The sequence below is a fragment of the Pristiophorus japonicus genome, chromosome 9 (genome assembly GCF_044704955.1).
Source record: "Pristiophorus japonicus isolate sPriJap1 chromosome 9, sPriJap1.hap1, whole genome shotgun sequence".
NCBI classification, from domain to species: domain Eukaryota; kingdom Metazoa; phylum Chordata; class Chondrichthyes; family Pristiophoridae; genus Pristiophorus; species Pristiophorus japonicus.
The window spans coordinates 167,502,960-167,530,711 of record NC_091985.1 but is presented as its reverse complement, the minus strand read 5'-3'; the positions used below and the strand labels follow the sequence as shown (position 1 = coordinate 167,530,711).

Here is a 27,752-nt window from a genome sequence, read left to right as displayed (position 1 = left end):
CGGGGGGGGGAGAACGCCCCTGCTCTTCTTCGAAGTAGTGCCCTGGAACGTTTTACAGCCACCCCACAGGATAGAGGGGTCTCGGTTTAAAATCTCATCCGAGAGCAGCTCCGACAGTGCTGCGCTCCCTCAGCACTGCATTGGAGTGCCAGCCTGGAATTTTGTGCTCTCGATCCCACAACCTTCTGACTCAAAGGTGAGAGTGCTGCCCACTGAGCCAGATAGGACACTTTAAAATTCGAGCTTGCATTAAAATCCGATGTAATGTTGCAATCCCAGCCTCAGTGTGTGTTGTGGCGGAGGGGGGCGGTTAGATGCTGTTTTAAATTGTGGGTTCCAACGGGGGACACAACATTGGTCGTCTCACACCGAGAGAGGAAAAAAAAAACGAAGTAACAGCCGGACTGGGAGATGGTGCATCTGCCAGCGATGGAGAGGGAATGCGAGAGAGGCTGCAGGCAACAGACCAAAAAACCCGAATCCAGCGCACATGGTCCACTGAGCTGGCCCCCTGTGACAGACTCGCTTTGTCTGTCCGACCCACTGCACATCTGCGGGTCCCGAGTGGGGGGGGGCGAATGACAAATGAGATCAAAAAGCTTCGGACCCCACCACAGCGCATCGGCGTGAATTGTGGGGTTTGTAGTAAGGAGGGGGAGTGTGTGTGTGGGGGGAGAGGCAGGGACAGAAAGGAGGTTGTAGTAAGGAGGGGGCGTGGGGAGTGGGGGGGGCAGGGGGAAGGAAGGACAGGGGGAGGCAGGGCAGGGAGGGTCGGGGAGGAAGGGCAGACAGGGGAGATAGGGCAGGGAGGCAGGGCAGGGCAGGGAGGGAGGGTCGGGGAGGCAGGGCAGGGCAGAGCTGGGCAGGGCAGAGAGGGTCGGGGAGGCAGGCAGTGGATGGTCGGAGAGAGGGAGTGTGTGTGTGTGGGTGGGTGCAGTGAGAGATGGAGAAGCAGAGCTGGGTGAGCACAGGCAGCCTGCTGCTCAGTGTCACGGCGCTGTTGCTGCTCGCCGCCGCCCTGTTCAGCGACCACTGGTACGAGACGGACACCAGGCGGCACCGGGAGAGCTGCAGCCCGGGCACGGGCGGCGAGCGCCGGCGGGTGATGCCCATCTCCAGCCTGCCCCTGCGGCAGCCCGGCAGCCGGGCCCCCAACCCCGAGCCCTCCTCGCCCCCCGGCCCGGCCAGCGACCAGGACCTGCTGGACAGCTGGCGCTCGGTGCTGGGGCTCGGGGTCTTGGAGTCGGACTGCGCCCGCCCGCTGTTCGCCACCTACACCGGGCTGTGGAGGAAGTGCTACTACCTGGGCATCGACCAGGACATCGACCACCTCATCTCCAAAGGTAAGGTCCAGGGGCAGGGGCATCCTGGTGGGCAGCAAAGGCAGACCTCACCGGCACCCAGCTTGCACCCAAAGCTCAGAATGAATAGGATGTGTCTCCATTGCATCAGATATTCAGTCTGGGCTGGTTAAAAAGTTCCCTGCCTAAACCTCTCTCCCTCTCTGTCCTCCTTCAAGGTGCTCCTTAAAACCTACCTCTGTGTTTGGTCACCTGCGCTAATTTTTACTTATGTCGCGGCTTTGTGCCTAATTTTTATCTCACAATGCTCCTGTGAAGCCTTGGGACATTTCACTGCGTTATAGGCGCTAGAGAAACACAAGTTATTGGTAAGGACCAGCTGGCGTGGTCCCTCGCCGGGAGCTGTCCGTATCGACTCCAATAAAATCCGATGACTTCCTGCAATCGTCCCCGTGTTCTCAGGAATACAAAGTGGGGCTTGGTTTGGGAAAATCCTGGCAATTCTGCACTGGTTCGGGGCCGAAATTCCGCTGCCTCCCTGAAATCTTATTGAAGGACAGGTTTCTTAGACAAGAGCCCGCGATAGTCTCGCAGGTCAGGAATAGTGTCAGCGAGATGTGCTTGCAGTGGACCCCACAGATACATTCATGCTGTTGATACATCTGTGCACTTTTACAGCTTCCCACAAACATGAAATATGCCAGAATGATCAGTGTGACTTATTTCACAGGGTTTGTACCCAGGACGGTTTGGTACAAAGTAAAGAAAGATTTGCATTCATATGGCGCCTTTCATGACCTCCAGTCGTCCCAGAGTGCTTTACAGACAGTTGTTGGGGCCAGTTCGTTAGATATATTCAAAAGGGAGTTAGATGTGGCCCTTATGGCTAAAGGGATCAAGGGGTATGGAGAGAAAGGAGTATGATCAACCATGATCATATTAAATGGTGGTGCAGGCTCGAAGGGCTGAATGGCCTACTCTGCACCTATTTTCTATATTTCTATGTTTCTAGTCACTGTTGTAATGTAGGAAATGCAGCAATCAATTTGCACACAGCAAGCTCCCACAAACAGCAATGTGATAATGACCAGATTTAGTGATTTTGGTTGAGGGATAAATATTGGCCAGGTCACCGGGGAGAACGCCCCTGCTCTTCAAAATAGTGCCATGGGACATCATACAGCACCTGAAAGGGCAGGCGGGCTCAGTTTAAGATCTCAGCACTGCACTGGAGTGTCAGCATAGATTTTGTGCTCAAGTCTCTGGAGGGGACTTGAACCCACGACCTTCTGACTCGGGGTACTACCGACTGAGCCGTAGCTGAGATATTGCAATGTACAAAACTCTGCTGCCAATTTGTACACAGCAATGGTATAATGACCAGGTATTAGTTGAGGGTTAAATTTTGGCCAGGATACCAAGGGGAGAACTCGCCTACTCTTCTTTGAATAGTGCCATGGAATCTCTTGGGAGCTACCTGAAAAGGCAGGTGAGCTCAGTTTAAGGTCTCAGTACTGCACTGGGAGTGTCAGCATAGATTCTGTGCTCAAGTCTCTGGAGTGGGACTTGAATCTTCAACCTTCTGACTCAGAGGCGCGAGTGCTATCACTGAGACACGGCTAATACTTACAAAGTAGCTTATTTCGTGTCTGTTTTTTCTAACTGTGTAAACTGTTACATTGAACCTGTCATTAATTATATTTCCCTTCACCTTTGGAGAATTTCCCATTGTCTTGGGGCTTCTCCAATATCATACATTATTTCTAAACTGCAGAATAGTACGTGATCTTTTCGCCAGCATATGCCTGTGCTTCTTTTCAGCTGGCCGGGAGATGTGAATGAATGTAATATGGGTTGGAGTTCCGAGTGTAAAGCAGCAATTTTCAGTATTTCATTGAAACGTATATATTGTATCAATCGCGGTTGTTGGGTATTGTATAAATATCTAGCAAATGTCACAAAAATATTGCCGAATACAAATGATCCTAATTGAAGCCATTGTTTTCGATCCCTGCCACAGATTCCGTTCCCTAGCCACTGACTCCACTCCTCAACTCCTGTCTGAGGCTGAACCAGAGTGTTCGCAACCTTGGTATCATATTTGACTCTGAAATGAGCTTCCGACATATCCACAGCATAATTAAGACCACCTATTTCCACCTCTGTAACATCGCCCGTCTCCGCCCTTGCCTCAGCTCATCTGCTACTGAAGCCCTCATCCATACCTTTGTTACCTCTAGACTTGACTATTCCAACGCACTCCTGGCTGGCCTCCCACATTGTACCCTACGTAAGCTAGAGGTGATCCAAAACTCGGCTGCCCATGTCCTAACTCACACCAAGTCCCGCTCACCAATCACCCCTGTGCTCGCTGACCTACACTGGCTCACAGTTAAGCAATGCCTCGATTTCAAAATTCCCATCCTTATTTTCAAATCCCTCCATGGCCACGCCCCTCGCTATCTCTGTAATCTCCTCCAGCCCCACAACCCCTGGATATGTCTGCACTCCTCTAATTCTGCCTTCTTGAGCATCCCTGATTATAATCGCTCCACCATTGGTGGCCGAGCTTTCTGTTACCTAGGCCCCAATCTCTGGAGCTTCCTGCCTAAACCTCTCCGCCTCTCTACTTCTCTTTCCTCCTTCAAGACGCTCCTTAAAACCTACCTCTTTGACCAAGCTTTTGGTCACCTGCGCTAATTTCTACTTATATCGCGGCTTTGTGCCCAATTTTGATCTCACAATGCTCCTGTGAAGCCTTGGGACATTTCACTGCATTATAGGTGCTAGAGAAACACAAGTTATTGGTAAGGACCAGCTGGCGTGGTCCCTCGCCGGGAGCTGTCCGTATTGACTCCAATAAAATCCGATGACTCCCTGCAATCGCCCCCGTGTTCTCAGGAATACAAAGTGGGGCTTGGTTTGGGAAAACCCTGGCCATTCTGCACTGGTTCGGGGCCGAAATTCCGCTGTCCCCTGAAATCTTATTGAAGGACAGGTTTCTGAGACAAGAGCCCGCGATAGCCTCGCAGGTCAGGAATAGTGTCAGCGAGATGTGCTTGCAGTGGGCCCCACAGATACATTCATGCTGTTGATACATCTGTGCACTTTTACAGCCTCCCACATACATGAAATATGCCAGAATAATCTATAATTCCAGTTTCATTATGACTTATTTCACAGGGTTTGTACCCAGGATGGTTTGGTACAAAGTAAAGAAAGATTTGCATTCATATGGCGTCTTTCATGACCTCCAGTCGTCCCAGAGTGCTCTACAGACAGTTGTTGGGGTCAGTTCGTTAGATATATTCAAAAGGGAGTTAGATGTGGCCTTTACGGCTAAAGGTATCAAGGGGTATGGAGAGAAAGGAGTATGATCAACCATGATCATATTAAATGGTGGTGCCGAATGGCCTACTCCTGCACCTATTTTCTATATTTCTATGTTTCTAGTCACTGTTGTAATGTAGGAAATGCAGCAGTCAATTTGCGCACATCAAGCTCCCACAAACAGCAATGTGATAATGACCAAATAATCTGTTTTAGTGATTTTGGTTGAGGGATAAATATTGGCCAGGTCACCGGGGAGAACGCCCCTGCTCTTCAAAATAGTGCCATGGGACATCATACAGCACCTGAAAGGGCAGGCGGGCTCAGTTTAAGGTCTCAGCACTGCACTGGAGTGTCAGCATAGATTTTGTGCTCAAGTCTCTGGAGGGGACTTGAACGCACAACCTTCTGACTCGGGGTACTACCGACTGAGCCACAGCTGAGATATTGCAATGTACAAAACTCTGCTGCCAATTTGTACACAGCAATGGTATAATGACCAGGTATTAGTTGAGGGTTAAATTTTGGCCAGGATACCAGGGGGAGAACTCACCTACTCTTCTTCGAATAGTGCCATGGGATCTCTTGGAGCTACCTGAAAAGGCAGGTGGGCTCAGTTTAAGGTCTCAGTACTGCACTGGGAGTGTCAGCATAGATTTTGTGCTCAAGTCTCTGGAGTGGGATTTGAATCTTCAACCTTCTGATTCAGAGGCGCGAATACTATCACTGAGACACGGCTAATACTTACAAAGTAGCTTATTTCGTGTCTGTTTTTTTGAACTGTGTAAACTGTTACATTGAACCTGTCATTAATTATATTTCCCTTCACCTTTGGAGAATTTCCCATTGTCGTGGGGCTTCTCCAATGTCATACATTATTTCTAAACTGCAGAATAGTACGTGATCTTTTCGCCAGCATATGCCTGTGCTTCTTTTCAGCTGGCCGGGAGATGTGAATGAATGTAATATGGGTTGGAGTTACGAGTGTAAAGCAGCAATTTTCAGTATTTCATTGAAACGTATATATTGTATCAATTGCGGTTGTTGGGTATTGTATAAATATCTAGCAAATGCCACAAAAATATTGCCGAATACAAATGATCCTAATTGAAGCCATTGTTTTCGATCCCTGCCACAGACTCCATTCCCTAACCACTGACTCCACTCCTCAACTCCTGTCTGAGGCTGAACCAGACTGATCGCAACCTTGGTGTCATATTTGACCCTGAAATGAGCTTCCGACATATCCACAGCATAATTAAGACCACCTATTTCCATCTCCGTAACATCGCCCGTCTCCGCCCTTGCCTCAGCTCCTGCTGCTGAAGCCCTCATCCATGCCTTTGTTACCTCTAGACTTGACTATTCCAACGCACTCCTGGCTTGCCTCCCACATTGTACCCTACATAAGCTAGAGGTGATCCAAAACTCAGCTGCCCATGTCCTAACTCACACCAAGTCCCGTTCACCAATCACCTCTGTGCTCGCTGACCTACATTGTCTCACAGTTAAGCAATGCCTCGATTTCAAAATTCCCATCCTTATTTTCAAATCCCTCCATGGCCACGCCCCTTGCTATCTCTGTAATCTCCTCCAGCCCCACAACCCCTGGATATGTCTGCACTCCTCTAATTCTGCCTTCTTGAGCATCCCTGATTATAATCGCTCCACCATTGGTGGCCGAGCCTTCTGTTACCTAGGCCCCAAGCTCTGGAGCATCCTGCCTAAACCTCTCCGCCTCTCTACTTCTCTTTCCTCCTTCAAGATGCTCCTTAAAACCTACCTCTTTGACCAAGCTTTTGGTCACCTGCGCTAATTTCTACTTATGTCGCGGCTTTGTGCCCAATTTTGATCTCACAATGCTCCTGTGAAGCCTTGGGACATTTCACTGCGTTATAGGCGCTAGAGAAATACAAGTTATTGATAAGGACCAGCTGACGTGGTTCCCTGTTGGGAGCTGTCTGAATCGACTCCAATAAAATCTGATGACTCCTTGCAATCGCCCCCGTGTTCTCAGGAATACAAAGTGGGGCTTGGTTTGGTAAAATCCTGGCCATTCTGCACTGGGGGCAGAAATTCCGCTGTCCCCTGAAAGCTTATTGAAGGACAGGTTTCTTAGATAAGAGCCCGCAATAGTCTCGCAGGTCAGGAATAGTGTCAGCGAGATGTGCTTGCAGTGGGCCCCACAGATACATTTGTGCTGTTGATACATCTGTGCACTTTTACAGCCTCCCACATAAATGAAATATGCCAGAATGATCGACAATTCCAGTTTCAGTGTGACTTATAGCACATGGTTTGTACCCAGGGCGGTTTGGTACAAAGTAAAGAAAGATTTGCATTTATATGGCGCCTTTCATGACCTTCAGACATCCCAGAGTACTTTACAGAAAGCTGTTGGGGCCAGTTCATTAGATATATTCAAAAAGGAGTTAGATGTGGCCCTCACGGCTGAAAGGATCAAGGGGTGTGGAGAGAAAGGGGTATGATCAGCTATGATCATATTGAATGGTGGTGCAGGCTCGAAGGGCCTACTCCTGCACCTATTTTCTATGTTTCTATGTTTCTAGTCACTGTAGTAATATAGGAAATGCAGCAGTCAATTTACGCACAGCAAGCTCCCACAAACAGCAATGTGATAATGACCAGATAGTCTATTTTAGTGATTTTGGTTGAGGGATAAATATTGGCCAGGTCACCGGGAAGAACGCCCCTGCTCTTCAAAATAGTGCCATGGGACATCATACAGCACCTGAAAGGGCAGGCGGGCTCAGTTTAAGGTCTCAGCACTGCACTGGAGTGTCAGCATAGATTTTGTGCTTAAGTCTCTGGAGGGGACTTGAACCCACGACCTTCTGACTCTGGGTACTACCGACTGAGATATTGCAATGTACAAAACTCTGCTGCCAATTTGTACACAGCAATGGTATAATGACGAGGTATTAGTTGAGGGTTAAATTTTGGCCAGGATACCAGGGGGAGAACTCGCCTACTCTTCTTCGAATAGTGCCATGGGACCTCTTGGAGCTACCTGAAAAGGCAGGTGGGCTCAGTTTAAGGTCTCAGTACTGCACTGGGAGTGTCAGCATAGATTTTGTGCTCAAGTCTCTGGAGTGGGACTTGAATCTTCAACCTTCTGACTCAGAGGCGAGAGTGCTATCACTGAGTCACGGCTAATACTTACAAAGTAGCTTATTTCGTGTCTGTTTTTTCTAACTGTGTAAACTGTTACATTGAACCTGACATTAATTATATTTCCCTTCACCTTTGGAGAATTTCCCGTTGTCTTGGGGCTTCTCCAATGTCATACATTATTTCTAAACTGCAGAGTAGTACGTGATCTGTTCTCGCCAGCATATGTCTGGCTTCTTTTCAGCTGGCCGGGAGATGTGAATGAATGTAATATGGGTTGGAGTTACGAGTGTAAAGCAGCAATTTTCAGTATTTCATTGAAATGTATATATTGTATCAATCGCAGTTGTTGGTATTGTATAAATATCTAGCAAATGTCACAAAAATATTGCCGAATACAAATGATCCTAATTGAAGCCATTGTTTTCGATCCCTGCCACAGACTCCATTCCCTAGTCACTGACTCCATCCCTTTCCTCAACTCCTGTCTGAGGCTGAACCACACTGTTCGCAACCTTGGTGTCATATTTGACCCTGAAATGAGTTTTCGACCACATATCCGCAGCATAACTAAGACCGCCTATTTCCACCTCTGTAACATCGCCCGTCTCCGCCCTTGCCTCAGCTCATCCGCTGTTGAAGCCCTCATCCATTCCTTTGTTACCTCTAGACTTGACAATTCCAATGTACTCCTGGCTGGCTTCCCACATTCTACCCTATGTAAGCTAGTGGTGATCCAAAACTCGGCTGCCTTGTCTTAACTCACACCAAGTTCTGCTCACCCTTCATCCCTATGCTCGCTGACCTACATTGGCTCCCAGTTAAGCAATGCATTGATTTCAAAATTCTCATCCTTATTTTCAAATCCCTCCATTGCCTCACCCCTCGCTATCTCTGTAATCTCCTCCAGTCCTACAACCCCCCGCCCCCCCCCCCCCGAGATAAAAAAAATAAGAAGAACATAAGAATTAGGAACAGGAGTAGGCCATCTAGCCCCTCGAACCTACTCCGCCACTCAACTAGATCATGGCTGATCTGGCCATGGACTCAGCTCCATTTACCCGCCCGCTCCCCATAACCCTTAATTCCCTTATTGGTTAAAAATCTATCTATCTGTGATTTGAATACATTCAATGAGCTAGCCTCAACTACTTCCCTGGGCAGAGAATTCCACAGATTCACAACCTTCTGGGAGAAGAAATTCCTTCTCAACTCGGTTTTAAATTGGCTCCCCCATATTTTGAGGCTGTGCCCCCTAGTTCTAGTCTCCCCGACCAGTGGAAACAACCTCTCTGCCTCTATCTTGTCTATCCCTTTCATTATTTTAAATGTTTCTATAAGATCACCCCTCATCCTTCTGAACTCCAACGAGTAAAGACCCAGTCTACTCAATCTATCATCATAAGGTAACCCCCTCATCTCCGGAATCTGCGCTCCTCTAATTCTGCCCTCTTGAGCATCCCTGATTGTAATCGCTCAACCATTGGTGGCCGTGCCTTCTGTTGCCTGGTCCCCAAGCTCTGGAATTCTCTCTCTACCTCTCTTCCTCCTTCAAGACGCTCCTTAAAACCTACCTTTGACCAAACTTTTGGTCACTTGTGCTAATTTCTACGTATGTGGCTCAGTGTCAAATGTTTTTCGCATAATACTCCTGTGAAGCGCCTTGGGATGTTTCACTACATTAAAGGTGCTATATAAATACAAGTTGTTGTTAATAGCATAGGAATATAGGAACAGGAGCAGGTCATTCAGCCCCTCGAGCCTGTTCCACCAAGGAAAATGTATTTTCCTTGGAAATTGTCTTTCAAGTACAGCCAAGGAAGTACTTTTTAAAGTGTAGTCACTGTTGTAATGTAGGGAAAGGTAAGACATATCCAGGTCTCACAAACAGCAATGGAATAAATAACTAGATAATCTATTTTAGTGTTGGTGGTTGAGGGACAAACATTGGCCAGGACGACGGGATAACTCCCCTACTCTTCTTCAAAAAGTGCCATGGGATCTTTTACATCCACCTGAGAGGACAGTTGGAACTCGGTTTAATATCTCATCTGTAACACAGCACCTCCAACAGTGCAGCACTCCCTGAAGTGTCAGCCTAGATTAAATACTCAAATCCTGGAATAGAGTTTGAACCCACAACCTTCAAACTCAGAGGCAAGAGGTGTTCCACTGAGCCAAGGCTTGCATCTTTATGGCATCAGCTCTCTTTCTGAGACACAATTACATTTAGGTGCTGTTTAGTGCCATATTAAGGGCAGTTTTACCCTGCTGGTGTACACTGTCACTTCAGTTAGTGCCCTTGCACGAGTAAGGACAGTTTCAAATCATTTCCGATTGGACGTGAGTCTGTAGCACAACAGATCCATAATTCAGCACGAATTGGTACTGAATTGCCAGCTTCAGTTTTCAAGGTTAGAAGGATGCCTCAGTGGGAAATGGTGCAACAAAAATCAAACTGGTGATGTAAAGGCATGGAGTTAAGATATAATTGGGGAAGAATTGCTCAGGACTCTATCTGTAGTGATCTCATAGATACGTGCAAGAATCTGTTTACAATTTTGTTACACATCACAGCCATTATTGGGACAGAGCAAAGGAGCTTGCACTCTGCATTGGGTTGTGCTATACATGACCTGGGAGCGTTTGATGCTGACGTTTGCTGCCAAAAGTGGAAATCTCTCAGCTATCAATTCCTGTCGCGCCTTCAAGACCCACTCCAGAGACGTGAGCACATAATCTAAATTAACACATCAATGCAGTTCTGAGGGAGCGCTGCACTGTCAGAGGTTCCATCTTTCAGATAAGACGTTAAACCGAGGCCCCGTCTGCTTTCGGAGGTAGATGTAAAAGATCCCGTAGTGCTACAGGTATTTGAAGAGCAGGGGAGCTCCCCCTGTCTCCTAACCAATATTCATCCCTCAACAAACATTTATCCCTCCACTTACTGTACACAAATTGGATGCCGCGTTTCCATAAATTACAGCATTGATTACACTTCAAAAACGACTTCATTGGTTGTAAAGCACTTTGAAAACATTGTGAGATCCTGAAAGGTGCGAGATAAATGCAAGTGCTGCCTTTCCTACTTTTCCACACGTTAGTCTCTGCTCATTGATTCATTGCTGATCAAAGAATAATGATTCTAGGTATGACCTTGTGTGTATGATCAAAGGGTTTTACACATTTGTACATAGAAACATGGAAAATAGGGGCAGGAGTAGGCCATTTGGCCCTTTGAGCCTGCACACCATTCAATAAGATCATGGCTGATCATTCACCTCAGTACCACTTTCCTGCTTTGTCTCCATACCCCTTGATCCCTTTAGCCATAAGGGCCATATCTAACTCCCTCTTGAATATATCCAACGAACTGGCATCAACAACTCTCTGCGGTAGAGAATTCCACAGGTTAACAACTCTCTGAGTGAAGAAGTTTCTCCTCATCTCAGTCCTAAATGGCCTACCCCTTATCCCCTAGTTCTGGACTTCCCCAACATCGGGAACATTCTTCCTGCAATTAACCTGTCCAGTCCCGTCAGGATTTTATATGTTTCTATGAGATCCCCTCTCATCCTTCTAAACTCCAGTGAATACAGGCCCAGTCGATCCAGTCTCTCCTCATAAGCAATCCCGGGAATCAGTCTGGTGAACCTTCGCTGCACTCCCTCAATAGCAAGAACGTCCTTCCTCAGATTCGGAGACCAAAACTGAACACAATATTCCAGGTGAGGTCTCACCAAGGCCCTGTACAACTGCAGTAAGACTTCCCTGCTTCTATACTCAAATCCTCTAGCTATGAAGGCCAACATACCATTTGCCTTCTTCACCGCTTGCTGTACCTGCATACCAACTTTCAATAACTGATGTACCATGACACCCAGGTCTCGTTGCACCTCCCCTTTTTTTAATCTGCCGCCATTCAGATAATCTGCCTTTGTGTTTTTGCCACCAAAGTGATAACCTCACATTTATCCACATTATACTGCATCTGCCATGCATTTGCCCACTCATCTAACCTGTCCAAGTCACCCTGCAGCCTCTTAGCATCCTCCTCACAGCTCATACTGCCATCCAGCTTAGTGTCATCTGCAAACTTGGAGATATTACACTCAATTCCTTCATCTAAATCGTTAATGTATATTGTAAAGAGCTGGGGTCCCAGCACTGAGCCCTGCAGTACCCCACTAGTCACTGCCTGCCATTCTGAAAAGGATCCGTTTATCCTGACTCTCTGCTTCCTGTCTGCCAACCAATTCTCTATCCACGTCAGTACATTACCCCCAATACCATGTGCTTTAATTTTGCACACCAATCTCTTGTGTGGGACTTTGTCAAAAGCCTTTTGAAAGTCCAAATATACCACATCCATTGGTTCTCCCTTGTCCACTCTACCAGTTACATCCTCAAAAAATTCTGGAAGATTTGTCAAGCATGATTTCCATTTCATAAATTCATGATGACTTGAACTGATCTTGTCACTGCTTTCCAAATGCGCTGCTATTTCATCTTTAATAATTGATTCCAACTTTTTCCCCACTACTGATGTCAGGCTAACCGGTCTATAATTACCCGTTTTCTCTCTCCCTCCTTTTTTAAAAAGTGGTGTTACACTAGCTACCCTCCAATCCATAGGAACTGATCCAGAGTCGATAGACTGTTGGAAAATGATCACCAAATGCATCCACTATTTCTAGGGCCACTTCCTTAAGTACTCTGGGATGCAGACTATCAGGCCCAGGGGATTTATCGGCCTTTAATCCCATTAATTTCCCGAACACAATTTCCCGCCTAATAAGGATTTCCTTCAGTTCCTCCGTCTCACTGGACCCTCGGTCCCCTAGTATTTCTGGAAGGTTATTTGTGTCATCCTTCGTGAAGACAGAACCAAAGTATTTGTTCAACTGGACTGCCATTTCTTTGTTCCCCATTATAAATTCACCTCATTCTGACTGCAAGGGACCTACGTTTGTCTTCACTAATCTTTTTCTCTTCACACATCTATAGAAGCTTTTGCAGACAGTTTTTATGTTCCCAGCAACCTTCCTCTCATACTCTATTTTCCTCTTCCTAATTAAATCATTTGTCCACCTCTGCTGAATTCTAAATTTCTCCCAGTCCTCAGGTTTGCTGCTTTTTCGGGCCAATTTATAAGCCTCTTCCTTGGATTTAACACTATCGCTAATTTCCCTTGTTAGCCACGGTTGAGTCACCTTCCCCGTTTTATTTTTACTCCAGACAGGAATGTACAATTGTTGAAGTTTATCCATGTGATCTTTAAATGTTTGCCATTGCCTATCCACCGTCAACCTTTCAAGTATCATTCGCCAGTCTATTCTAGCCAATTCACGTCTCATACCATTGAAAGGTAACTTCATAGAAACATAAAAAACAGGTGCAGGAAAAGGCCATTCGGCCCTTCGAGCCTGCACCACCATTCAATCAGCCATGATCTTATTGAATGGTGGTGCAGGCTCGAAGGGCCGAATGGCCTACTCCTGCACCTAATTTCTATGTTTCTATGAAGTTACCTTTCCTTAAGTTCAAGACCCGAGTCTCTGAATTAACTTTGTCACTCTCCATCTTAATAAAGAATTTTACCATATCATGGTCACTCTTCCCCAAGGGGCCTCGCACAACAAGATTGCTAATTAGTCTTTTCTCATGACGCATCACCCAGTCTAGGATGGCCAGCCCTCTAGTTGGTTCCTCGACAAATTGGTCTAGAAAACCATCCCTAATACACCCCAGGAAATCTTCCTCCACCGTATTGCTACCAGTTTGGTTAGCCCAACCTATATGTAGATTAACGTTGCCCATGATAACTGCTGTACCTTTATTGCACGCATCCCTAATTTCTTGTTTGATGCTGTCCCCAACCTCACTACTATTGTTTGGTGGTCTGTACACAACTCCCACCAGTGTTTTCTGCCCTTAGGTATTCCGCATTCCACATCCTCCAAGCTAATGTCCTTCCTTACCATTGCGTTGATTTCCTCTTTAACCAGCAACACTACCCCACCTCCTTTTCCTTTCTGTCTATCCTTCCTGAATGTTGAATACCCCTGGATGTTGAGTTCCCAGCCTTCGTCACCCTGGAGCCATGTCTCCGTGATGCCAATGATATCATATTCGTTAATTACTGCCTGCGCAGTTAATTCATCCACCTTATTACGAATACTCCTTGCATTGAGGCACAGAGCCTTCAGGCTTGTCTTTTTAACACACTTTGCCTCTTTAGAATTTTGCAGTAATGTGGCCCTTTTTGATTTTTGCCTTGGGGGTTTCTCTGTGCTCCACTTTTACTTTTCTTCTTTCTATCTTTTGCTTCTGCCCCCATTCTACTTCTCTCTGTCTCCCTGCATAGGTTCCCATCCCCCTGCCATATTAGTTTAACCCCTCCCCATAGCACTAGCAAACACTCTCCCTCGGACATTTGTTCCGGTCCTGCCCAAGTGCAGACCGTCTGGTTTGTACTGGTCCCACCTCCCCCAGAACTGGTTCCAATATCCCAGAAATTTGAATCCCTCCCTTCTGCACCACTCCTCAAGCCACGAATTCATCTTAGCTATCCTGTAATTCCTACTCTGACTAGCACGTGGCACTGGTAGCAATCCTGAGATTACTACCTTTGAGGTCCTACTTTTTAATTTTACTCCTAGCTCCCTAAATTCAGCTTGTAGGACCTCATCCCATTTTTTACTTATATCATTGGTACCTTTCTGCACCATGACAACTGGCTGTCCACCGTCCCACTCCAAAATGTCCTGCAGCCGCTCCGAGACATCCTTGACCCTTGCACCAGGGAGGGAATATACCATCCTGGAGTCTCGATTGCGGCCGCAGAAACGTCTGTCTATTCCTCTTACAATAGAATCCCCGACCATTATAGCTCTCCCACTCTTTTCCTGCCCTCCTGTGCAGCAGAACCACCCCTGGTGCCATGGACTTGACTGCTGCTGCCCTCCCCTGATGAGTCATCCCCCCCAACAGTACCCAAAGCGGTGTATATGTTTTGGAGGGGGATGACCGCAGGGTACCCCTGCACTACCTTCTTTCCACTGCTCTTCCTGCTGGTCACCCATTCCCTATCTGCCTGTGTAACCTTTAGCTGCAGTGTGTCCAACTCACTAAATGTACTATTCACAACATTGTCAGCATCGCGGATGCTTCAGAGTGAATCCATGCGCGGCTCCAGTGCCACAATGCGGTCTGTCAGGTGCTGCAGCAGGACACACTTCCTGCACATGTAGTTGTCAGGGACACTGGCAGTGTCCCTGATTTCCCACATAGCACAGGAGGTGCATGACACAGGTCCGAGCTCTCATGCCATGACTTAACCCTTAAATTAACTTAATTTGGCAACAATGATAAAGGTTACCTACTGATATGGTATTTCAGATTTTAGATAGTGTGATTTGCACCTTCTCGTGTCAAAGTGCTTCATACACAATGTATTATTGTTATTTAGGCAAGCATGGCAGCCAAATTGTGCACATCAAACACCAGCAAACAGCTTGAAGTGACTAAGCAGTCAATCTATTTTTGGTGGTGTTAGTTGAAGGAGAAATATTGGCAAGACAGCAGGAGAACATCCTGTTTTTCTTCAGATAGTACTGTAGGATCGGCAATATCCATCTGAACCATTGCAACAGACAAAACCTTGGTTTACTGTCCAATCTAAACACTGGCACCTCCAACAAAACCATTAAAAAAAATAATTCTCGGGATATGGACATCGCTGTCAAGGCCAGCATTTATTGCCCGACCCGAGTTGTCCTGAGACGGTGATGATACGACTGAGTAGCTTACTAGGCCACTTCAGAGAGCAGATAAGAGTCGACCACGTTGGTTTGGGACTGGAGCCACGTATAGGCCAGACCGGGTAAGGACGCCAGATTTCCTCCCCTAAAGGACATTAGTGAACCAGTTGGATTTTTACAACAATCCGACAGCTTCAGGGTCACTTTTTTTTACTGATAACAGCTTTTTATTTCCAGATTTAAAAAACTGAATTCAAATTCTCAAACTGTCACGGAATATCCATTGTTATTGCGCTGATGTGTCAGGATAGATTATGTGCTCAAATCCTAGTGGGAGCCGAGTTAAATCCATTGCCTACTAACTTGTAGATAAGACTGTTACCATGTGAGGCAAGCTAACATAATATTGACCTTGGCTTTTCATATTATTAACAATTTTCATAGAAAGCCTTAAGAAAATATACGTATATAATCTTCTGAAAGAAAATTTAAGAAATCACAAATATTTCAATGTTATTCTTCTGATGATTAGTGTCCTTTTTATCAAAGTTGTACATTTTATCCCACAGTTCGTGGGTGAAAATTGTTTATGTCAAGATGTGGGTTTGGAGACCCTTGGTGGAACTATAGGTACTGCAAGTTGTTATTCTGCTTGTACGTTAAAGCCAGCTGTGTGCACTGTGCTATTAACACTGGATGACGATGTCCTGGAGTTCAGCCTCTGTGTGTGCACAGACACAGGAGTCGTCCGCATACTGCAGCTCGACGGCAGAGGTTGGAGTGGTCTTGGATTTACCGAGGTGTAAGAAAGCATGGGCCTTACGCGAAACATTAGTGAGACAAAGGTCCTACACCAGCCTGTCCTCTCTGCACAGCACTGCCCCCCAAACATCAAGATCCACGGCGTGGCCCTGGACAACATGGATCACTTCCCTTATCTCGGGAGCCTCCTATCAACAAGAGCAGGCATTGATGATGTGATCCAACAAAGCCTCCATTGCGCCAGTGCAGACTTCGGCCGCCTGAGGAAAAGAGTGTTTGAAGATCAGTCCCTCAAAACTGTCACCAAGCTCATGGTCTATAGGGCCATAGTAATACCCACCCTCCTGTATGGCTCAGAGACCATGTACAGTAGACACCTCAAGTCGCTGGAGAAATACCACCAGCGATGTCTCCGCAAGATCCTGCAAGTCCCCTGGGAGGACAGGCGCACAAACATTAGTGTCCTCGACCAGGCCAATATCCGCAGGCATTGAAGCACTGACCACACTTGATCAGCTCCGCTGGGCAGGCCACATTGTTCGCATGCCAGACACAAGACTCCCAAAGTAAGCGCGCTACTCGGAACTCGCAAATGAGCCAAAGGTGGGCAGAGGAAACGTTACAAGGACACCCTCAAAGCCTCCCTGATAAAGTGCAACATCCCCACCCACACCTGGGAGTCCCTGGCCATAGATCGCCCTAAGTGGAGGAAGTGCATCCGGGAGGGCGCTGAGCTCCTCGAGTATCGTCGCCGAGACCATGCAGAAATCAAGCGCAGGCAGCGGAAGGAGCGTGCGGCAAACCAGACTCCCCACCCACCCTTTCCCTCAACGACTATCTGTCCCACCTGTGACAGAAACTGTGGCTCTCATATTGGACTGTTCAGCCACCTAAGAACTCATTCTAAGAGGAAACAAGTCTTCCTCGATCCCGAGGGACTGCCTCTGCTGATGATGACTGGCACTCAGAAAGATGATTTATTTTAGGAGTAGGAATGACCTTTCTGCTTTTCCAGGATTCAGATGGTGAACAGTTACAGTCTTTGCAGCAGATTGACACAACTGAGTGATTGTTGGGCCACTTTGGAGGGAAGTTAAGAGCCCACCACGTTGGTGTAGGACTGGGTAAGCCAGGCCGGGTAAAGATGGCAGCTTTCCTTTCCCAAAGGACATTTATGAACCAGTCGTACTTTGATGACAATCTGATAGCTTCATTGTCACCTTTTTACTGAAACCACCTCTTCTATTTCTAGATTTTTTTAAAAACGGCATTCAAATTCTCCAACTGGCCTGGTAGGATTCTACTGGATTATTAATCCAGGCCTCTATATAGTACCTTACCAGGTCCTCAAATAGGTTCGTAGAAACATAGAAACATAGAAAATAGGTGCAGGAGTAGGCTATTCGGCCCTTCGAGCCTGCACCACCATTCAATAAGATCATGGCTGATCATTCCCTCGGTACCCCTTTCCTGCTTTCTCTCATTACCCCTTGATCCCCTCGCCATAAGGGCCAGATCTAACTCCCCCTTGAATATATCCAATGAACTGGCATCAACAACTCTCTGCGGCAGGGAGTTCCACAAGTTAACAACTCTCTGAATGAAGAGGTTTCTCCTCATCTTAGTTCTAAATGGCCTACCCCTTATCTTAAGACTGTGTCCCCTGGTTCTGGACTTCCCCAACATCGGGAACAATCTACCCGCAACTAACCTGTCCAGTCCCGTCAGAATCTTGTATGTTTCTATGAGATCCCCTCTCATCCTTCTAAACTCCAAATTATAAAGGCCCAGTTGATCCAGTTTCTCCTCAAATGTCAGTCCAGCCATCCCGGGAATCAGTCTGGTGAATCTTCGCTGCACTCCCTCAATAGCAAGAACATCCTCAGATTAGGAGACCAAACTGAACACAATATTCCAGGTGAGGCCTCACCAAGGCCCTGTACAACTGCAGTAAGACCTCCCTGCTCCTATACTCAAATCCCCTAGCTATGAAGGCCAACATACCATTTGCCTTCTTCACCGCCTGCTGTACCTGTATGCCAGCTTTCAATGGCTGATGAACCATGATACCCAGGTCTCGTTGCACCTCCACTTTTCCTAATCTGCCACCATTCAGATAATATTCTGTCTTCGCGTTTTTGCCTCCAAAGTGGATAACCTCACATTTATCCACATTATACTGCATCTGCCACGCATTTGCCCACTCACCTAATCTGTCTAAGTCACCCTGCAGCCTCTTAGCGTCCCCCTCACAGCTCACACCGCCACCCAGTTTAGTGTCATCTGCAAACTTGGAGATATTACACTCAATTCCTTCATCTAAATCGTTAATGTATATTGTAAAGAGCTGGGGTCCCAGCACTGAGCCCTGTGGCACTCCACTAGTTACTGCCTGCCATTCTGAAAAGGACCCGTTTATCCCGAGTCTCTGCTTCCTGCCTGCCAACCAGTTCTCTATCCACGTCAGTATATTACCCCCAATACCATGTGCTTTGATTTTGCACACCAATCTCTTGTGTGGGACCTTGTCAAAAGCCTTTTGAAAGTCCAAATACACCACATCCACTGGTTCTCCCTTGTCCATTCTACAAGTTACATTCTCAAAAAATTCCAGAAGATTTGTCAAGCATGATTTCCTCTTCATAAATCCATGCTGACTTGGACCGATCTTGTCACTGCTTTCCAAATGCTCTGCTATTTCATCCTTAATAATTGATTCCAACATTTTCCCCACCACTGATGTCAGGCTAACCGGTCTATAATTACCCGCTTTCTCTCTCCCTCCCTTTTTAAAAAGTGGTGTTACATTAGCTACCCTCCAGTCCATAGGAACTGATCCAGAGTCAATAGACTGTTGGAAAATTATCACCAATGCATCCACTATTTCTAGGGCCACTTCCTTAAGTACTCTGGGATGCAGACTATCAGGCCCCGGGGATTTAACGGCCTTCAATCCCATCAATTTCCCGCCTAATAAGGATATCTTTCAGTTCCTCCTTCTCACTAGACCCTCGGTCCCCTAGTACTTCCGGAAGGTTATTTGTGTCTTCCTTCGTGAAGACAGAACCAAAGTATTTGATCAATTGGTCTGCCATTTCTTTGCTCCCCATTATAAATTCACCTGAATCCGACTGAAAGGGACCTACATTTGTCTTCACTAATCTTTTTCTCTTCACATATCGAAAGAAGCTTTTGCAGTCAGTTTTTATGTTCCCTGCAAGCTTCCTTTCGTATTCTATTTTCCCCCTCTTAATTAAACCCTTTGTCCTCCTCTGCTGAATTCTAAATTTCTCCCAGTCCTCAGGTTTGCTGCTTTTTCTGGCTAATTTATATGCCTCTTCCTTGGATTTAACACTATCCTTAATTTCCCTTGTTAGCCACGGTTGAGCCACCTTCCCCGTTTTATTTTTACTCCAGACAGGGATGTACAATTGCTGAAGTTCATCCATGTGCTCTTTAAATGTTTCCCATTGCCTATCCACCGTCAACCCTTTAAGTATCATTTGCCAGTCTATTCTAGCCAACTCGTGCCTCAAACCATCGAAGTTACCTTTCCTTCAGTTCAGGACCCTAGTTTCTGAATGATCACTCTCCATCCTAATAAGGAATTTTACCATGTTATGGTCACTCTTCCCCAAGGGGTCTCGCAAAACAAGATTGCTAATTAGTCCTTTCTCATTACACATCACCCAGTCTAGGATGGCCAGCTCCCTGGTTCGTTCCTCAACATATTGGTCTAGAAAACCATTCCTAATACACTCCAGGAAATCCTCCTCCACCGCATTGCTACCAGTTTGGTTAGCCAAATCAATATGTAGATTAAAGTCACCCATGATAACTGCTGTACCTTTATTGCACGCATCCCTTATTTCTTGTTTGATGCTGTCCCCAACTCTACTACTACTGTTTGGTGGTCTGTACACAACTCCCACTAGTGCTTTCTGCCCCTTGGTATTCTGTAGCTTCACCCATACCGATTCCACATCATCCAAGCTAATGTCCTTTCTTATTATTACATTAATTTCCTCTTTAACCAGCAATGCCACCCCGCCTCCTTTTCCTTTCTGTCTATCCTTCCTAAATGTTGAATACCCCTGGATGTTGAGTTCCCAGCCTTGGTCCCCCTGGAGCCATGTCTCCATGATGCCAATTACATCATACCCGTTAACTGCTATCTGCGCAGTTAATTCGTCCACCTTATTCCGAATACTCCTCGCATTGAGGCACAGAGCCTCCAGGCTTGTCTTTCTAACACACTTTGCCCCTTTAGAATTTTGCTGTAATGTGGCCCTTTTTGCTTTTTGCCTTAGGTTTCTCTGCCCTCCACTTTTACTTTTCTTCTTTCTATCTTTTGCTTCTGCCCCCATTCTATTTCCCTCTGTCTTCCTGCATAGGTTCCCATCCCCCTACTATATTAGTTTAACTTCTCCCCAACAGCACTAGCAAACACTCCCCCTAGGACATTGGTTCCGGTCCTGCCCAGGTACAGACCGTCCGGTTTGTACTGGTCCCACCTCCCCCAGAACCGGTTCCAATGTCCCAGGAATTTGAATCCCTCCCTACTGTACCACTCCTCGAGCCACGTATTCATCTGAGCTTTCACAATGATTTGCTTTTGGAGCGCACGGACAGCTGTCATGTTGCATCAATGGACAACAATGAATAACTGGTGAAGCTGTTTCATAAAATCATTGAAGGAGGCCATTCAGTCCATCGTGCCTGTGCTGGCTCTTTGAAAGAGCTTTCCAATTAATTTCACTGCCCTGTTCTTTCCTCACAGCTCTGTAAGTTTGTCCTTTTCAAGAATATATCCAATTCCCTTTTGAAAGTTACTACTGAATCTGCTTCTACTATCAATGTAGGCAGTGCATTCTGGATCTTAACAATTCTCTGCATAAAATAAATTCTCCTCATCTCCCTCTGGTTCTTTTACCAATTATCTTAAATCTGTGTCCTCTGGTTACCGACCCTCCCACCAGTGGAAACAGTACTCTTCCAAAGTGCTTCTGGTTGAAGGAGGAATATTCAGCTCTCTTCAGATAGTGTCATGGAATCTTTAATATCCATCGATGCAACAGCACTTCTGGTACCAAATGCAGCTAAACCTCAGGTGCATTTTTTTTGTTACATGTGTAATAGTCAGCAGGATGAGAGGAAAACATTGCAACAAAACCCCACTCTCCAAGCCTGTACTGTTACATGTCACCTGTGGCTCAGCGATAGCACTTGCGTTTCTGAGTCAGAAGGTTGTAGATTTAAGTCCCACTCCAGAGACCTGAGCACAAAATCATTGCGTTGTGCTACACATGTCCTGGGAGCGTTTGATGCTGAAGTTTGCTGCCAAAAGTGGAAAGTGCTTCATTCTTCACTGTAGACATCCCTCAGCCATCAATCCTGTCGCGCCTTCAAGTCCCACACCAGAGACATGGGCACATAATCTAAGTTGACACATCAGTGCAGTACTGAGGAAGTGCTGCACTGTCAGAGGTGTCATCTTTCAGATGAGACATTAAACCGAGGCTCCGTCTGCCCTCTCAGGTAGATATAAAAGATCCCGTAGTACTATTTGAAGAAGAGCAGGGTAGCCAGCCCTGTCTCCTGACCAATATTCATCCCTCCACTAACTGTGCACAAATTGGCTGCCGCATTTCCATACATTACAGCATTGATTACACTTCAAAAACGACTTCATTGGTTGTAAAGTACTTAGGAAATATTGTGAGATCCTGAAAGGTGTAAGATAAATGCAGGTCCTTTCTTTCCTGCTTTTCAACCCGTTAATCTCTGCTCATTGATCCATTGCTGATCAAAGAATAATGGTTCTAGGTATGACCCTGTGTGTATGAAAAAAGAGTTTTACACATTTGTACATGGTATTTCAGATTTAAAATAGTGTGATTAGCACCTTCTCGTGTCAAAGTGCTTCATGCACAATGTATTATTGTTATTTAGGCAAACATGGCAGCCATTTTGTGCACATCAAACAGCTTGAAAGTGACTAAGCAGTCAATCTATTTTTGGTGGTGTTAGTTGAAGGAGAAATATTGGCAAGACAGCAGGAGAACATCCTGTTTTTCTTCAGATAGTACTGTAGGATCGGCAACATCCATCTGAACCATTGCAACAGACAAAACCTTGGTTTACTGTCCAATCTAAACACTGGCACCTCCAACAAAACCATTTAAAAAAATAATTCTCGGGATATGGACATCGCTGTCAAGGCCGGCATTTATTGCCCGACCCGAGTTTTAAAAAAGGAGGGAGAGAGATAACAGGGAATTATAGACCGGTCAGCCTGACATCGGTAGTGGGTAAAATGATGGAATCAATTATTAAAGATGTCATAGCAGTGCATTTGGAAAGCGGTGACATGATAGGTCCAAGTCAGCATGGATTTGTGAAAGGGAAATCATGCTTGACAAATCTTCTGGAATTTTTTGAAGATGTTTCCAGTAGAGTGGACAGGGGAGAACCAGTTGATGTGGTATATTTGGGCTTTCAGAAGGCTTTCAACAAGGTCCCACACAAGAGATTAATGTGCAAAGTTAAAGCACATGGGATTGGGGGTAGTGTGCTGACATGGATTGAGAACTGGTTGTCAGACAGGAAGCAAAGAGTAGGAGTAAATGGGGACTTTTCAGAATGGCAGGCAGTGACTAGTGGAGTACCGCAAAGTTCTGTGCTGGGGCCCCAGCTGTTTACACTGTACATTAATGATTTGGACGAGGGGATTAAATGAGTATCTCCAAATTTGCAGATGGCAGTGTGAGCTGCGAGGAGGATGCTATGAGGCTGCAGAGCGACTTGGATAGGTTAGGTGAGTGGGCAAATGCATGGCAGATGAAGTATAATGTGGATAAATGTGAGGTTATCCACTTTGATGGTAAAAACAGAGAGACAGACTATTATCTGAATGGTGACAGATTAGGAAAAGGGGAGGTGCAACGAGACCTGGGTGTCATGGTACATCAGTCATTGAAGGTTGGCATGCAGGTACAGCAGGCGGTTAAGAAAGCAAATGGCATGTTGGCCTTCATAGCGAGGGGATTTGAGTACAGGGGCAGGGAGGTGTTGCTACAGTTGTACAGGGCCTTGGTGAGGCCACACCTGGAGTATTGTGTACAGTTTTGGTCTCCTAACCTGAGGAAGGACATTCTTGCTATTGAGGGAGTGCAGCGAAGATTCACCAGACTGATTCCCGGGATGGCGGGACTGACCTATCAAGAAAGACTGGATCAACTGGGCTTGTATTCACTGGAGTTCAGAAGAATGAGAGGGGACCTCATAGAAACGTTTAAAATTCTGATGGGTTTAGACAGGTTAGATGCAGGAAGAATGTTCCCAATGTTGGGGAAGTCCAGAACCAGGGGACACAGTCTAAGGATAAGGGGTAAGCCATTTAGGACCGAGATGAGGAGGAACTTCTTCACCCAGAGAGTGGTGAACCTGTGGAATTCTCTACCACAGAAAGTTGTTGAGGTCAATTCACTAAATATATTCAAAAAGGAGTTAGATGAAGTCCTTACTACTAGGGGAATCAAGGGGTATGGCGAGAAAGCAGGAATGGGGTACTGAAGTTGCATGGTCAGCCATGAACTCATTGAATGGCGGTGCAGGCTGGAAGGGCCGAATGGCCTACTCCTGCACCTATTTTCTATGTTTCTATGTTTCTATGTCCTGAGACGGTGATGATACGACTGAGTAGCTTACTAGGCCACTTCAGAGAGCAGATAAGAGTCGACCACGTTGGTTTGGGACTGAAGCCACGTATAGGCCAGACCGGGTAAGGACGCCAGGTTTCCTTCCCTAAAGGACATTAGTGAACCAGTTGGATTTTTACGACAATCCGACAGCTTCAGGGTCACTTTTTTTTTACTGATAACAGCTTTTTATTTCCAGATTTTAAAAACTGAATTCAAATTCTCAAACTGTCACGGAATATCCATTGTTATTGCGCTGATGTGTCAGGATAGATTATGTGCTCAAATCCTAGTGGGAGCCGAGTTAAATCCATTGCCTACTAACTTGTAGATAAGACTGTTACCACGTGAGGCAAGCTAACATAATATTGACCTTGGCTTTTCATATTATTAACAATTTTCATAGAAAGCCTTAAGAAAATATATGTATATAATCTTCTGAAAGAAAATTTAAGAAATCACAAATATTTCAATGTTATTCTTCTGATGATTAGTGTCCTTTTTATCAAAGTTGTACATTTTATCCCACAGTTCGTGGGTGAAAATTGTTTATGTCAAGATGTGGGTTTGGAGACCCTTGGTGGACACTATAGGTACTGCAAGTTGTTATTCTGCTTGTACGTTAAAGCCAGCTGTGTGCACTGTGCTATTACACTCAGAAAGATGATTTGTTTTAGGAGTAGGAATGACCTTTCTGCTTTTCCAGGATTCAGGTGGTGAACAGTTACAGTCTTTGCAGCAGATTGACACAACTGAGTGATTGTTGGGCCACTCCTGAGGGAAGTTAAGAGCCCACCACATTGGTGTGGGACTGGGTAAGCCAGGCCGGGTAAAGATGGCAGCTTTCCTTTCCCAAAGGACATTGATGAACCAGTCGTACTTTGATGACAATCCGAGAGCTTCATTGTCACCTTTTTACTGAAACCACCTCTTCTATTTCTAAATTTTTTTTTTTTAAACTGCATTCAAATTCTCCAACTGACCTGGTGGGATTCTACTGGATTATTATTTCAGGCCTCTGGATTGCACCTCACCATTTCATCAAATAGGTTCAACGTGCTTTACACACTGATTTACTTTTGGAGCACACGGACTCATCTCCCCTCTGGTTCTTTTGACAATTATCATTTCCATAAGAACATAAGAAATAGGAACAGGAGTAGGCCATTCGGCCCCTCGAGCCTGCTCCGCCATACAATGAGATCATGGCTGATCTGATCATGGACTCAGCTCCACTTCCCCGCCCGCTCCCCATAACCCTTTTTTCCCTTATCGCTCAAAAATCAGTCTATCTGCACCTTAAATATATTCAATAACCCAGCCTCCACAGATCTCTAGGGCAGAGAATTCCATATATTTACAACCCTCAGAGAAGAAATTTCTCCTCATCTCAGTTTTAAAGGGGCGGCCCCTTATTCTAAGACTATGTCCCCTACTTTTAGTTTCCCCTATGAGTGGAAATATCCTCTCGGCCTCCACCTTGCAGAGCCCAATAAGGTCATCTCTCATTCTTCTGAACTGCAATGTATATAGGCCCAACCTACTCAACCTATCCTCATAAGTCAACTCCCTCTTCTCCGGAATCAACCTAGTGAACCTTCTCTGAACAGCCTCCAATGCAAGTATATCCTTCCTTAAATATGGAGACCAAAACTGCACGCATTTCTCCAGGTGTGGCCTCACCAATGCCCTGTACAGTTGTAGCAGGACTTCTCTGCTTTTATACTCTATCCCCTTACAATAAAGGCCACCATTCCATTTGCCTTCCTGATTATTTGCTGTACCTGCATACTAACCTTTTGTGTTTCATGCACAAGGATCCCCAGGTCCCTCTGCACTGCAGCACTTTGCAATTTTTCTCCATTTAATTTGCTTTCCTATTATTTCTGCCAAAGTGGATAACCTCACATTTTCCAACATTATACTCTATCTGCCAAATTTTTGCCAACTCACTTAACCTGTCTATATCCCTTTGCAGATTTTTTGTGTCCTCCTCACAGTTTGTTTTCCCACCCATCTTTGTATCAGGGAGGTCTTACTGCAGTTTTACAGCGCCTTGGTGAGGCCTCACCTGGAATATTGTGTTCAGTTTTGGTCTCCTAATCTGAGGAAGGACATTCTTGCTATTGAAGGAGTGCTGCGAAGGTTCACCAGACTGATTTCCAGGATGGCTGGTCTGACATTTGAGGAGAGACTGGATCGACTGGGCCTTTATTCACTGGAGTTTAGAAGGATGAGAGTGGATCTCATAGAAACATATAAAATTCTGATGGGACTGGACAGGTTAGATGCAGGAAGAATGTTCCCGATGTTGGGGAAGTCCAGAACCAGGGGACGCAGTCTAAGGATAAGGGGTAAGCCATTTAGGACCGAGATGAGGAGGAACATCTTCACTCAGAGAGTTGTTAACCTGTGGAATTCCCTGCCGCAGAGAGTTGTTGATGCCAGTTCGTTGGATATATTCAAGAGGGAGTTAGATATGGCCCTTAAGGCTAAGGGGATCAAGGGGCATGGAGAGAAAGCAGGAAAGGGGTACTAAGGGAATGATCAGCCATGATCATATTGAATGGTGGTGCAGGCTCGAAGGGCCGAATGGCCTACTCCTGCACCTATTTTCTCTGTTTCTCTCAGCAAACTTGGCTAGATTACACTCGGTCCCTTCATCTAAGTCATTAATATAGATTGTAAATAGTTGAGGACCCAGCAACGATCCCTGCGGCACCCCACTAGTCACTGTTTGCCAACGGGAAAACGATCCATTTATCCCGATTCTCTGTTTTCTCTTAGTTAACCAATCCTCTATCCATGCTAATATATTACCCCCAACCCTGTGAGCTTTCATCTTGTGCAGTAACCTCTTATGTGGTACCTTATCGAATGCCTTCTGGAAATCTAAATACACCACATCCACTGGTTCCCCCTGATCCACCCTGCACGTTACATCCTCAAAGAACTCCAGCACATTTGTCAAACATGATTTCCCTTTCATAAAACCATGCTGACTCTGCTTGATTGAATCATGCTTTTCCAAATGTCCTGCTACTGCTTCCTTAATAATGGACTCCAGCATTTTCCCAACCACAGATGTTAGGCTAACTGTTCTATAGTTTCCTGCTCTTTGTCTGCCTCCTTTTTTAAGTAGGGGCGTTACATTTGCAGCTTTCCATTCTGCTGGGACCACCCCAGAATCCAGGGAATTTTGGTAGATTACAACCAATGCATCCACTATCTCTGCAGCCACTTCTTTTAAGACCATAGGATGTAAGCCATCAGGTCCAGGGGACTTATCCGCCTTTAGTCCCATTATTTTACCGAGTACTACTTCATTAGTGATAGTGATTGTATTAAGTTCCTCCCTCCCTATAGCCCCTTGATTATCTACTATTGGGATGTTCTTAGCGTTTTCTACAGTGAAGACCGATACAAAATATTTGTTCAACGTCTCTGCCATTTCCCTGTTGTCCATTATTAATTCCCCAGTCTCATCCTCCAGGGGACCAACATTTACTTTAGCCACTCTTTTCCTTTTTATATACCTGTAGAAACTCTTACTATCTGTTTTTATATGGCGTGCTAGTTTACTTTCATAATCTATCTTCCCTCTCTTAATTATTTTTTTAGTTGTTCTCTGCTGGCAATTTCCCAATCCTCTGGTCTCCCACTAGTCTTGTCCACATTGTATGCCCTTGTTTTCAATTTGATACCCTCCCTTATTTCCTTAGTTAGCCATGGATGGTTATCCCTTCTCTTACAGTCTTTCCTTC

At 45.7% G+C, this 27,752-nt stretch overlaps 1 protein-coding gene across 3 annotated transcripts in view; it reads left to right on the top strand.

Annotated features, from left to right (window-relative positions):
- The first annotated feature begins 900 nt into the window (after positions 1 to 900).
- The window catches only part of tmem178a (transmembrane protein 178a), a 50,354-nt gene continuing 23,502 nt past the window's right edge, over positions 901 to 27,752 (top strand). For all 3 annotated transcript variants that reach the window (XM_070888857.1, XM_070888856.1, XM_070888858.1), the window contains exon 1: positions 901 to 1,343. In XM_070888857.1, coding sequence (XP_070744958.1) covers positions 944 to 1,343 — 400 coding nt within the window. In that variant the 5' untranslated portion in view covers positions 901 to 943. The remainder of the gene's footprint in view (positions 1,344 to 27,752) is intronic.